We start from the raw sequence: 12,709 nt of genomic DNA on the forward strand, positions 1-12,709 counted from the left end.
AGGACCTAAAAGAACGAAAAAACCACATGGTGAGAAACCTTTTTTAGTTTGTATTATCGTGATTAAAAACACAAATATTGATGTCAATCATATTTCCATGAGAAAAATGTTTTTCTTTTCAAAAAACTTTACTTTTTCATGGTACCGAACCTTCAGTTGGACAAAGCGTAATAGAAGATTGATGGGATAAATGAATGGACAGTCCGGTCTCAATCATTCAGGTGGCGAATGAGAATAAACGATGACGTGAAACATTAACTGCAACTCCAATAATAAATACAGAAGTAACTATTTTAGGAACATGTTGAACACAGAGTAAAACTGAATTCATCCATATCTTAGATTTATGCAGTTAATATTCCTCAGGCAAACAACTTGCCAACAGAAGAAGCACAGATGGTACAACACAAAATGAGTGAGTTTTTTGACAAAATAAAAACAAATAGGAAAACAAGCAAAAAGAAGATGAATTTGTCTCGAAGGCAGAGTGACCCGAGGAACATTCTGCAGGGGCTGTAGAAGAAAATACTGCAACACGAGGACAAAAGCAAAGACTGGAATCTGTATGCAATGAAAAAAAGCAGTGGCAATAGACTACAAACAGCTTCACATCATTCATCACTATTTAAGCCCCACATCAAACACATGAATCAGTGTCAAGTCATCATTAACGGGGCCAGCTCTAATTTGGGATCATGTCTGGTGCTGTTGGAAAGTGCAGCTTAAGGAAACAGGATGTAGGGTTATTTCTGCTGAATCCAATTACCTTTCTGCTAATGCACAGACTAAGTAGTTGGTCCAAGTACAGATTAGGAGCATATGCAGCTGAAGCAAAAAGATTTCTCCCGTCAACATAAATCAGATTTTTTTTCCAACCTTTGCACCATTTTCAACAGACACAATGAGACCAACTTATCCAATCACGGAGTATAAGCGCCTGTGGGTTTATTTTTTCCTCCTCCTTAAGGAGCTCTGGAGAGATTAGTTGTGTGTCAAAAAAAAAAAGTTTCTTTTTCTCCTTGGTTGTAAAACCTGACTTCAGGCATGAAAGAAGTGTCACATCTATATTTTCACTGGCTTCAGATTTCTACCTGGCAGAAGGGTAGTCTCACACAGGGAGAGGATAATTATTTCACCTCCTCAAAAGTATTAGTTAAGAGCGTTTGTTCACACGGGATTAATGTTTTCTTTTCAGGAATGGCTGGGTTTAACAGCTGCAGTCTGTTTCTGTGCCGCCTGAACACATCGTGACTTAGTGTGAACTGTGTCCTCACTGTTGGCAAACCTTACCTGCCCAAGGTGTCGGCAAATGCTCGGGGAATTAATCCCAGACTGTCTGACATGAATACACAGATCGTGACCATGTGAACTACGCTTACTTACAGACCACGACATGCCAGCATCTTTGTTTCTAATCGCAGAACAGTATCAAATGAGATGCCTTAAAATGTCAAGATTTAAAATTCAGTTGTGAAGCTTCAGGTTGCTTTATAAATGCCAATTATTTACACTTTCTTTTTCTGGTAAGTAGCAAATGATTGTTTTTTTAACTTTTGCTAAATGCGCTTTCAGTGAGGCTCTTGAATTGAAGCCACAAAGCCATTACCTCAACTGATTCAGAGTCAACCATTATTCCAGAGGGGTTTTGATGGGATTACAGTTAAAGTTGATAAAGGTGACGTTAAAGGAGTGCACTCGACAGAATGTGTGGCTTACAAGGGTCACATCTCTGAACTTCACTGGGTTTAGGGTGATCCCAGCTCTTCCACCGCAACCTTGTATTCAAATTAAGTCACATGGCTAACAAATCCAATTTACAGTGGCCACGTTAAGTGCAGGAGAAGATGAGGTGGAGCTCCAGCGTCACTAGTTGCCTTACCAATACAGATATGTTGATCAGAACAAGAGGAGTGAATGAAAGTATGTAGGAGATAACATTTTAAAGTGTTACATCTGTTTTGTGCTTTCTAGTTTATTGCATTCCGACAGGAAACAAACACTTGGGTTAGTGAGGAGGGGAATGCACCACGATGGTCTATACTTGAGAGAGAGAGAGAGAGAGAGAGAGAGAGAGAGAGAGAGAGAGAGAGAGAGAGAGAGAGAGAGAGAGAGAGAGAGAGAGAGAGATAGAGTCTAAAAGGATTATCATGCAGCAGTTCAACAGCCTGCCGTTCATCCCGTTGCAGGCCATCATCAAAGTAAGCCTGGTGTCCCTCCACAGGGAAACATGGGATTAGTTCCTCAGTGCTGTTTTCAAATCGAGACAACGGCCTGCGCTTCTCCTTTCAGCAGGACGTTCGGGACTTCAGGTTTCTTGTCGTGTTTCGAGGGCCATGATCGTAGAATGTGACAGATGGGAGAGTCGGAGACGCGGTTGCGAAGAGCCACGTGGAGAAAGGAAGCTCATGGATATTGTCTCACTTGTCAAACCTTGTTGGAAACCGCAGAGTCATGCTTTGCGCTCAGTACCTCTTTCAGGTCACTTTGGACACACAAATTCAGAAGGATTGAGAAAAAGTTCATCTGGTGGATTTATGGGGAACCCTCAACGGCAGGCAGTGAGGATTATTCAGCAGTGACAGAGGTCTGACACTAAAGTTTGGATGCCTTTCCTGTGACCTCGTTCTCGGGAAATCTCCCAAAGATCTGAGACTCGTTGGACTCGGGAGCCTGGGAGACTTGGATGTTCTGGAAAACACAATGTGGCGCCGTACTGCAAAGGGCCGGTGGACATAAACTCTAGGTACTCCTAGAGTGGCCCTGGCACCACACAACCATTTTTTTAAAGCGTGATCTGGCCAGGGAGGATTTAAATGGTGTTAACGGAGCAGAAACCTGAAGGTTCAAAAGTTCAAAAGAATGGAGTTGCAGGAGGAGTTGGACTTCATGAGATGGCGTTCAGAAACAATGGAGCAGCTATGGCTACACCTGTCATGTCCATCACTAAGGCTGATGGAGCCCAGGAGGAGTGTGACGTGTCAGAAGATGACAATAACGAGGAGAGTGAAGTCGACTACACAAGGAACTACTGGGACGATGAGGACGACATCTACCAGGAGTTTGAGGAGTTGGACTTCGAGTCCCTGCCAGACCGCTCGGACACTCGGAGCATCGCCTCAGACGATTCCTACTATCCGCTGGACAGTTCGGTCACGTCTGACTTGTACCGCGCGCCGAGCCCCGACAGCCCAGAGCCAATCTCCTTTTTCAAGGCCTGCTGCAACAACAACGTCATCATCGTCAAAATCATGATCAGGCAAGGGGTGACCGAAGAGGAAGTGAAGGAGACGGACAAGAACAGAACAGTAGGTGTCTCAGGTCACGAGGTTTCATTACAATAAGAACCAAGAAACCACACCGTCTTCCTGGTTTCACACTCAAACACCAGTGCACATCAGTACCAGACGTATTTGATATAAACAAGAATCTGGTACAAAAATCAAATCTAAAAAAGATGTTTACAGTCTTGTGACAGTGAAAAATCTTTAAGGTGACACACCACAACACATTCTAGAATGTAACACAAAGCCTCAGTGAAAGACTGTACGCTGACCCGGAGTAAATACAGATGTTTTCACAACTGGACCCACTCAGGTTTATGCTGTCTTTAGGATTCAATTTCTAGTAACTAACCTATTCACCCTCATTCCACATCAGTGCGTATAAATCTTTAATTAGCTTTATACCTCATAATTGTTTTCTAGTCATATAGTTTATCCGTTCGATAGCTGTTATATGGACGTATCTCCATCAAATGTATTGCACCCACTGTATTTACTGCCAATCTTTATCATTTACAAGTTTAAACCAGAGATAAAAATGCATTAGTTTACATTTAATTAACATTAGTGTGTTTTATTATCCGTTTCAAGAGAGTTCAATTACATTTGAAGATATCTAGTGGTTTATTCAAAATAATTAGGCTTTCATGCGGAATTAATGGAGCTTTAGGCGGAATTAAACCAGCATTTGATTTTGATGAAATGCCTTTAAAAGTCCAGCTCTTGCAGTCACACCGGACCTGGTGCCTGGTTCAGTAACTGAAGGTCAGACCTTGAAGGAGGGTCCTGGACAGTCAGGTAAGCCTCCAGGGACAGATGGAGAGTGTAAACTGAGCAGGGGAGCGTCAGGAAACAGCTTGTCACTCAGGGCTCAGCTTTTAAAGGACTCACTAAGACATTGACCTTAACACTGGGTAAGAGATACTACACGCTTACAGACCCGGAACTGACAGAGCAGGATTGTCCCAGAGCACAGTGCCCAGAGAGACCAGTGGTGCATGTCGGATTGTGCAGATATAGCATATGGAGTCACTGTCACCTTAATTACTTTATTGATACTAAGTCATTTATGTCTGGATGAAACGTGCTTATATATATATATATATATATATATATATATATATATGCATCATCTTCTACATTAATTCGTCCAGTTGCGGGTCACTGGGGGTGCTGAAGCTGATTCCACTTTACGCCGATGAAAGTCAGGGTTCACACCAAACACAAGTAACTCATGTTAAAGAGGCAATTTACCATCAAAAATAAATTTTTAGACTTTGAGGGGAATTTCAATTGCCCAGAGAAAACCCACTTAGTGTACACGGTGCAAACTATTAGGGAAAAACTCATACATTCCTTAGTAAATCAAAGATTCTATTTTTTTGTCTGTTTGTAAACTTTGTAAACTAAACATGTTCAGTTCCTTAAGGATCCATTGGACTTATGAATCAATTCGCTGTTGCAAAAAGAACTCATTTAGCTGTTTCATTGACTCCTCAATGTGGAAAACTATGGCATTTCAGAAGTTGTGATCACCATGACGGGTGGGAACCTTTTGATGACAAGTCCACAGTGTGTACTGCCTTCTTCAGAGGACATCGCAGAAGACTTACTGTTAACGTTTAGTTTCATTTATTTCCTTTCCCTACACAACTGGCAGCCTGCAGTTGTAACTGGTGTGGATGTACTGTCCCCTGAAGACCCCTTTGTGAACCTGTTGCTTATTTGTTTTTGGTAGAAAATCTATAAAATGTGAAGTATTCCCCATACCCCGAAGCTAAACACCAACTTTGGTTTCGCAGCAATTGACATTTTAAATAAAAGCCAGTGCCTGGCAGGGTGACCAGCTGGAAATGCCTGCTTAGCCTGAGTCAAAATGTCTCTGCTTGTTACACACAGGCAAAAAACTGCAACTTCACTGTAATTTAGAGCAGTACCTGTAGTTGCATGAACAGACTATAAAAACAAATGTATGCATGCTTGTTTTTGTGTTTCAGTCTGGGCTCATCGCGGCGTGTTACTACGGTTACGTGGACGTGGTCATCGCCCTCTCTCAGTGCCCGTATCTGGATGTTAACTGGCAAGACAACGAGGGCAACACGGCCCTCATCACTGCAGCACAAGCAGGTAAACAAACGTCACAGTGTTTGTTTCTATCAATCTTTCTTACAGCTCAGCCTTATAAACAAACAATGACGGAAAGTCTCTTTCTTATGACTTTGGTGTGTTTGGGTATTTTACGATGTGCATAGAAGAGTTGATGCCTTTAGAGACCGCATCTCTCATGGTCTTCAGTGTCATTGCAATAGTACTTTACAGATTTATTAACGGCGCTATTATATGATTAATCTAAATGTTTAATACATGTAGGTGCATATCTTTTAAAAAATCCATTGGTGCATTAAATTATTATTAGATTATTTTAATTATTTTATTAGATGCGTTTTACTTGGAGTAATTTTGCTTCCATTTGTTAAACAAATTTAACTGTTTAAGAGAAATATTTCCAGGACTTATGATGAAGGATTAAGCCCAGACTGTGGACAAAAAGTGTTTTGTTTTTTCAGATTATAAAAAACACTTAACATGCACAAGCAATAGCACAACTATTTGAGCCACAGTATAGATGTAGAATTGTGTTTTGGCTCCTGTAATGACCCTTCTGCTCCATTGTCGCTTTCATCAAGCTGTAAAGAATTCTATTTATTAATAGTCCCATTAGTCAATTTTTATTCATTATCAATGCAAATATTGAATCTGTCTTTGCATTCTCACCGCCTTCATGACATAATATATAGCGAAAGAAATTTCATTGCATTGACGTGAGCCAGAGACTTTTATAATGGCTCCATATTAAAGCACATGGCATACCTTTGAGGTCTGGTGCCTCCAATTGCAAGAATCATTGTTGTTCGCCGACATTAGAAAGTACCATCATAAGTAATTTCATAGTGATGCAGCCACATGTATCAGACATGGCGCCTCGGCCTCTCGCCTACTAACGATGATGAATGGCTCACTGAGGTCTGTGATGAATAGCTGCAGACTGCTCTTCATTTTCTGCTTCATTAAAAGAAGTATCGATCCCCTTTTACGAGAAAATACTCCGCAACACCTCGGGGGAAACAGATGACCAAAAGTCAGTCTGCAGCACCGCAGCACAGCCCAGACAAGATTTCCCCAAATACTGGTTACTCAAGGTCAAGGGCGTCTCAACACAGCTCATGAAGTCTGAGTTCAAGTTTGTCGACCAGCATCTTCACATTTTTAGCACTTATGTTTCTATCCAAACCCAAAAGTCACAGTCTGGAACTGAGCAGGCAACCGTTTGCACTATATTAATGAACCCCCTCCAATAATATCTACAATAAATGACAGAGCACATTGAATCACAAAATATCAGTAAATCTAACAAGCATGAGTGAAAACAGCACTTTTTTCTTAATGTAAAAACAGTTTAACGGCTCAGAATTTGGCTCGAGTTTAGTCATATTTCAGACCACTATGCTAAAACTAATTTGGGAGAATTGTAATTGAGCAGTCATTGGTAATATGATTGCTGAGAGTATGGGAAAGAAGTTACAGCCCGTTTACACCTGGCATTAATATACATTTTGGGTGATAAGATCGCATGTGGTGAGCCCTAAAGACAAGTGTGAACAAGCACTAAAGTGCTTTCACTGAAACCCCTTCCCCAGGTGGTCTGGGACACGTCTGACCACATAGACTTTGTTGTATGAACAGTCCTGCATCCCAAATGCGCTCCAGGACAGTGGTGTAGCAGGGAAATACATCATACGTAATAGGTAAATGTCATCAGTGCACGCTGTGTTTTTGCTTAAAACACTTGAAGCAGGACTTCAGTGGCTCTGAAGGAGCCAAGATAAACCAACCCTCGCCTTTGTCTGGGGACAGAATAACTGCACCCCGGGCCCCTTCACCTTTGACAACTGATTGAGACACAAGAGAACCAATCCCACAGAAACACAGACAAGCCAACAACCAGAACACAAACAAGATGCCCAATATTTATCACTGCCACCAGGTGAAGACAATCACACATTCAGACACAGGTGAAATGCATCAGGGCAGGGAGCTGCAATCAGACATGAGGAGGGGAAGTCAAGGAGCCCGAGGCCACAAATACTTGGATTTGTACAAAAACGGGTATTTCCCCTCTCTATGTATTAAAAAAAAAAGTTAATTTACACCTGATCGTTTACAAAAAAAAAGTTCATTTACACCTGATCGTTTACAAAATAAAAGTTCATTTACACCTGATCATTTACAAAAAAAAAGTTAATTTACACCTGATCGTTTACAAAATAAAAGTTAATTTACACGGACTCGCATATACACCTGGTTCAGAGCTACTATGAGCATGCTAAACCTGTAGGGGGCAGTGTAATGAAAATTAAAACCATGACGGAGATGACGCTTTCGTCGTAAATTGTGACATGAATCCCCGCCGGCCTCCCTTTAGATGCAAACGGAGACACAGAGTTTTTCTAAATCTCCACTGTGGCCGGAGTTTTCAGAAGTCATCATTTGTGGTGACTCGGAGCTGCATTTATGTGTAAATGAAGGGCCCAAACGCAGAAAAATATCACCAATTTTGTTTAAATACCTGGGTACGTGTAAAGGTTCAAAATGTCACAAGAAACCAAACATGAACTATGACATTGATGTGGAACGAGAAGAGCATGAGTGCATACACTGATGAAAAATATTCTACTAGATATACTTTAAAAAAAATAAGGCAACTTTTTGCAGAACTGATGTTGATCAAGCAAGATTGTTCTTTGTTTAAACTACTTTTTTTTTTCTTTTTCTAAATTTTACATGAAAAGTAAAATCCAAGTAAAGTGAACTTCATTTTGTGTTTGTATATCTTCATTCTATCCGCATGTCGTGCGAGGGAACGCTGATGGCTGACGGGTATAAAGTTAACAAGATCGTTTTCTGTTGACTCACATTACTTTAATTATTCAAGTTTCAGAAGAAAAAAAATCCCGGTGTCTTGTAATTTGAACAAATATTTTTGACTTCCAAACTAGATTTGGTTTGTGTAAAGATAGTGACTTGAATTTTTATTGTTGACTTCATAGATGTTTCTCAGTGCAGTCCTTGGAAACAAAATGTATTGCAATTCAGTTATGATAAATTTGTGCAGTTTCATAGATATTTATTTCATTACCAGTGAGGTAGAAAAAAAGAAACGTGAAGATTTGTTCATTGCTAAATGTCTACAAATATATTTGGTATGCATATGAGAAGATGGCGAGGTTTACCACCTACTAATTGTAACAAGTGTAGCCTTCACAACACATGCCTCACGTTCTCTCTGATCTGCAGGTCATCTAATGATCTCCAACTATCTGCTCAACTACTTCCCCGGTTTGGACATTGAGAGGAGAAACTGTCACGGCTTCACAGCTTTGATGAAGGCGGCCATGCAGGGCCGGGCTGAGTGTGTCAGAGCGCTCATGCTGGCAGGTATGAACATCTGATTTTGTTTTAGTCCAAAAAGCAAAATAGAAACAGCAGATGATCTAATTTTGGATACTGTATTCCATATATTAAAAATTATTTTATTCCAAAAAAACTACATTTCCATGGAAAACTTCTCAAAAGTGGAATCAAATCTAACTCAATCCGAACATCACCACCGTATGTTTTCCAGGAAGTGACATCCAGGCCCGGGACTACGGCCGCAGGATGACACCCAGGGAGTGGGCTCTCTTCACTGGTCGATACGAGACGGCCAGCCTCATGCATAAGCTGATGTCCAGGCCCTGTGCAGAACAGTTCTGTGACTCCTTCTCCCTGGAGTGGCCCATGCTGGAGGTCAATACATTCATCCAGACTTCAATCCCCTCTACTGACCGCTACACCTCATGCATATTAACAGATTTTAAACATTTCATTATAAAACTCACCTCCAGGCATGTTTCAGGATGTTTAAAATGATTGATTTATTTTTTTCTACACAAAAGATAAAAAAAACTAAAAACTTTAGTGGACTTAAACACAAAATTCAGCTGCTGAACACAAGAAGTCTATGAACATTGACATTTTAAACTTAGAATGTCTCTCAAATCGTCATCTCAACCCTTGAAGGGGTTTTTAGTTGTGATTTTATTACTTAAGGCGATTAAAATGGAGAAACAGTGTCTATAGCAGCAGATTCATGGCGGTTTCCAACAGCTGCAGCTAAATTAGCTCAATAATTAACCTCATGTGAATCTCAGTGTCACTCTGGACTGGGTTTAAAAAGTTCTAATATGAAACGTATATAGTATTGGTTGGACATTTTTTGCGATTAGTTATTAAGCGCTACGGGGAAAGCAAAGGTTTACAAGCAAAGCAAAGATTGAATCTCTGACAGTTGTGTTTATCAAAGTAATGTCAATTCTTCATTCACAACCACAGCAGAATTATATAATCTCTGGACAAATAGACATATTTTAAGGCTTTTTACGTGAACTAATGACAAAAGTACATTATTTCCCTAAATTTCACTGTATTAGCGTTGATGATTGACTGTGTGGACATGCAAATAATTACATAAAGAGTCTTACATTTAGTACACAATATTAGACTGATATGAACTTTATGGGTGTTTACTAACTATTTCAAATTTGCTGCTCAGTTGCTAAGCTGACGACTTAGCAACGACATAGCAACGTGAGCTTTGGGCATTACAAATTGAAAATAAAAAAATTAATGGATAGCTATTTCAACTGAATTAACATAAAAGGTCTACAAAAGCTGCGTACTGCTACTATTAAGGGAGAAAGTTCTAGATGTGGTAGCCCGGTGTTGTGCCCGGGCCCCGTTTGCACGACAATGGTTTTTTTTTGGCCATCTACTCGCGCATGTCCAGAAGAACTATTCCCTACGGACCAAGGTGCACATGCGCAGTAGCAGCGTTTCACAAAGGTTGAGTTTTTCCAAAGTCCCCCTCGGTTGCCATTTTTAAGAAAGCTGCGTTTTCGGTGACTCCGAGCTCCGTTGTGATGTAAACGGACACTCAAAACACGACAAAAGTTTTCCAGTTTCACTTGAAGAGCTGTCGTGTGAGCGAGGCCGAAGAGTTAAGAAAACCTTTTTAACAACATATGATCTCTAAAATGTATAATCTATTGAAAAAAAACAATGCATGTGTGAACTTTTAAGCACTATAAACTGAATGCACAACAGTTAATTTTTTGGAATGTAACGGAAATAATTCATTCATTCATTCATTCATTCATTCATTCATTCATTCATTCATTCATCCATCTCCTCTAGGAGCTGGTGGCCCAGGCCCAAGAACCAAAAAGCTGCTGGAGGCGTTTGATCAACCTCCTGTCCTGCTGCCCCTATTCGTTCTACCTCAAAAACAAAGTCAACCCTTTGGATGATGGCGTGCTTGACCATATGGTTCGGGTCACCACCAGCATCTCCAGTCCCGTCATCGCCACGGCTTGCCGCACGGTCTGCCCCGGCAGCCCGCCGTGCATCGGAAAGCGTCGCCACGCAGTCCAGGAGATCTTGCGAAGGCAGCGGGTGGCCGAGCTGAAGCTCCTGGGCCCAGACAGACTGAACAACTACAAGAGACTTTTCCAGAACTCGCGGGTTCTCCTCATCCCCAAGACGAGGGATCGGAGGGCCAGTCTGCAGCCTCAGCTGCTCACTGACATGGCTGCCGCGTCCACGGTGGCCATAAGACGAGCCAGCCTCGTGCCACTCAATCTGCTGAGGCGAAGCAGCGTGCGGCCGGGGCTCGTGGTGCCAAAAGTGAGGCTCTGCAAGGCTCCTGCTCCGAACTTCATCCCGGAAAACCTCAAACGGAGCAGAAACTGCAACGGGCTCCAGATCCCCAAGTGGGAATATAAGATGAAGAAAATAGAGAGGAAGCGTGAGGAGGAGGAGAGGAAAAGACTGCTCCCTCTGTTAAAGAGGAGGTGAAGACAAAGTAGGACTTATTGCGGATTGACAGCTCGAGCGGGTCTTTTTCCAATATTCACCGGACGGCTCCCACAATGTCGTTAATAGACAATCACTACATTTTCACGTCCACTTGCTGCAATTGCAAGTTGGAATTGTTGCCTTGTTTCTATTTGAATTCACACACTTCCTTTGTGAGATGTATTTTCTGATTCTGAACTGTATTTCTATAGCGCCAAACGGTCATCTGCCAGCACTTTTAAACCAACCAATTCCTCATGAGCAAGAATAAGCGACGGTGGGAAGGGAAAACTCCCTCTTAACTGGAAGAAACCTACCAAACCAGACTCAGAGGTGGAGACTTTATGTTGTTCCGGTTGGGATGAGGGGATAGAAATGATACAAATAAAATATTCTTGAAATACAGCATACTACTTGAAAGTCCTCACAGTGTTGTGACCGAAATTCATTTTTCTATGTTGGCAACTTTAGTATGATATAACGTGTGGCAATAGAACAGACGAATCTGTGACAAAGAATCTGTGAAAACATTCTCAGGCTGGCCCAAAACCGTCCGGTTCACCAAACATTTCAAAGTACCTCGTCAGGTTTTTGCCAACAATTAACGCTATGGGGCAATTTATGGTCTATTCTGTCTGAATCGTGCATATGCACAAAGACAGCAGAGATTATATGCTGAAAAAAATAAAAAAAATAAAATGCAGCTATGAAAAGTCTCAAGTATCCTGAAAAGTAGGTGACAAAGTAAATCAGGTGAAAGCACCGGCGAGGTGAGAGGTGGAGATTACTGCAGGAAGGACACTGAAGGACGGCTAAAGGAGCAACACGAGGAGATACCCTGCTGAACTGTGGAGGAGTGAAATTACGGTTCGCAAAAGCTGCGACGTTCTGGTATCTGACAGGGACATTTGCTGAGCAGGAATGTCAAGAAGGCAAAAAACGGGGCCTGAAGAGGCAGCAAGGTGACAGCCAGTCAGAGGGATTTCCACCGGCGCTCCAGCAGCCAAACGGAAATCGGTGGTTCGCTGCTTCAGCAGCAGATTGGGACAGGAAGGGACCACTGAGCACGCAGGGGGAAGCCAAAAAGCCATTTTTACTGCGATACACGGTACAACAGGTATTTTCATGGAAAAGAAGAGCTTATGAGCGGTTTTTTTTCGACAGATGAGCTTGAGGAGCCAGCTCACACAAGCTTTGTCGGGGCTTTGTGGGGAATTTGAAAGGCAGAGCCAAAAATAAACAGCTTAGTGCTCCACTGTGACTTGCTGACTTCCAAAATGATCCTGAGAAAGTCTACTGTCAGGTAATGTGCGTATCTGCGGCTCCGTGACGGCTGTCGCTCGCCGTGAGGCGAACTATAGTTGCATGATTGCGGAAAAACTGAGAGGGATGAATATTAATATATTATAGCATTATAAGGTATTACAAAAATGAAAGAAAGGCAGTGAAAACCCTTTTGCTTCTTATTTTACACC

At 41.7% G+C, this 12,709-nt stretch overlaps 1 protein-coding gene across 1 annotated transcript; it reads left to right on the forward strand.

Moving 5' to 3' along the window:
* The first annotated feature begins 1,851 nt into the window (after window positions 1-1,851).
* On the forward strand, window positions 1,852-12,709 carry ankrd33bb (ankyrin repeat domain 33Bb). The gene is made up of 5 exons (XM_080485453.1): window positions 1,852-3,305; window positions 5,279-5,408; window positions 8,637-8,777; window positions 8,965-9,128; window positions 10,575-12,709. The coding sequence occupies exons 1-5, from the start codon at window positions 2,814-2,816 to the stop codon at window positions 11,232-11,234; spliced, it is 1,587 nt and encodes a 528-aa protein (XP_080341579.1). The 5' UTR covers window positions 1,852-2,813; the 3' UTR covers window positions 11,235-12,709.

This window comes from Lipophrys pholis (assembly GCF_963383615.2).
Source record: "Lipophrys pholis genome assembly, chromosome: 1".
Classification (NCBI taxonomy): Eukaryota; Metazoa; Chordata; class Actinopteri; order Blenniiformes; family Blenniidae; genus Lipophrys; species Lipophrys pholis.

Coding starts and splice junctions, on each gene's coding strand:
- ankrd33bb (XM_080485453.1), top strand. CDS start 2,814: ATGGTGTTAACGGAGCAGAAACCTGAAGGTTCAAAAGTTCAAAAGAAT. Junction 8,778..8,964: donor CAGAGCGCTCATGCTGGCAG/GTATGAACATCT, acceptor TATGTTTTCCAG/GAAGTGACATCCAGGCCCGG. Junction 9,129..10,574: donor TGGAGTGGCCCATGCTGGAG/GTCAATACATTC, acceptor CATCTCCTCTAG/GAGCTGGTGGCCCAGGCCCA.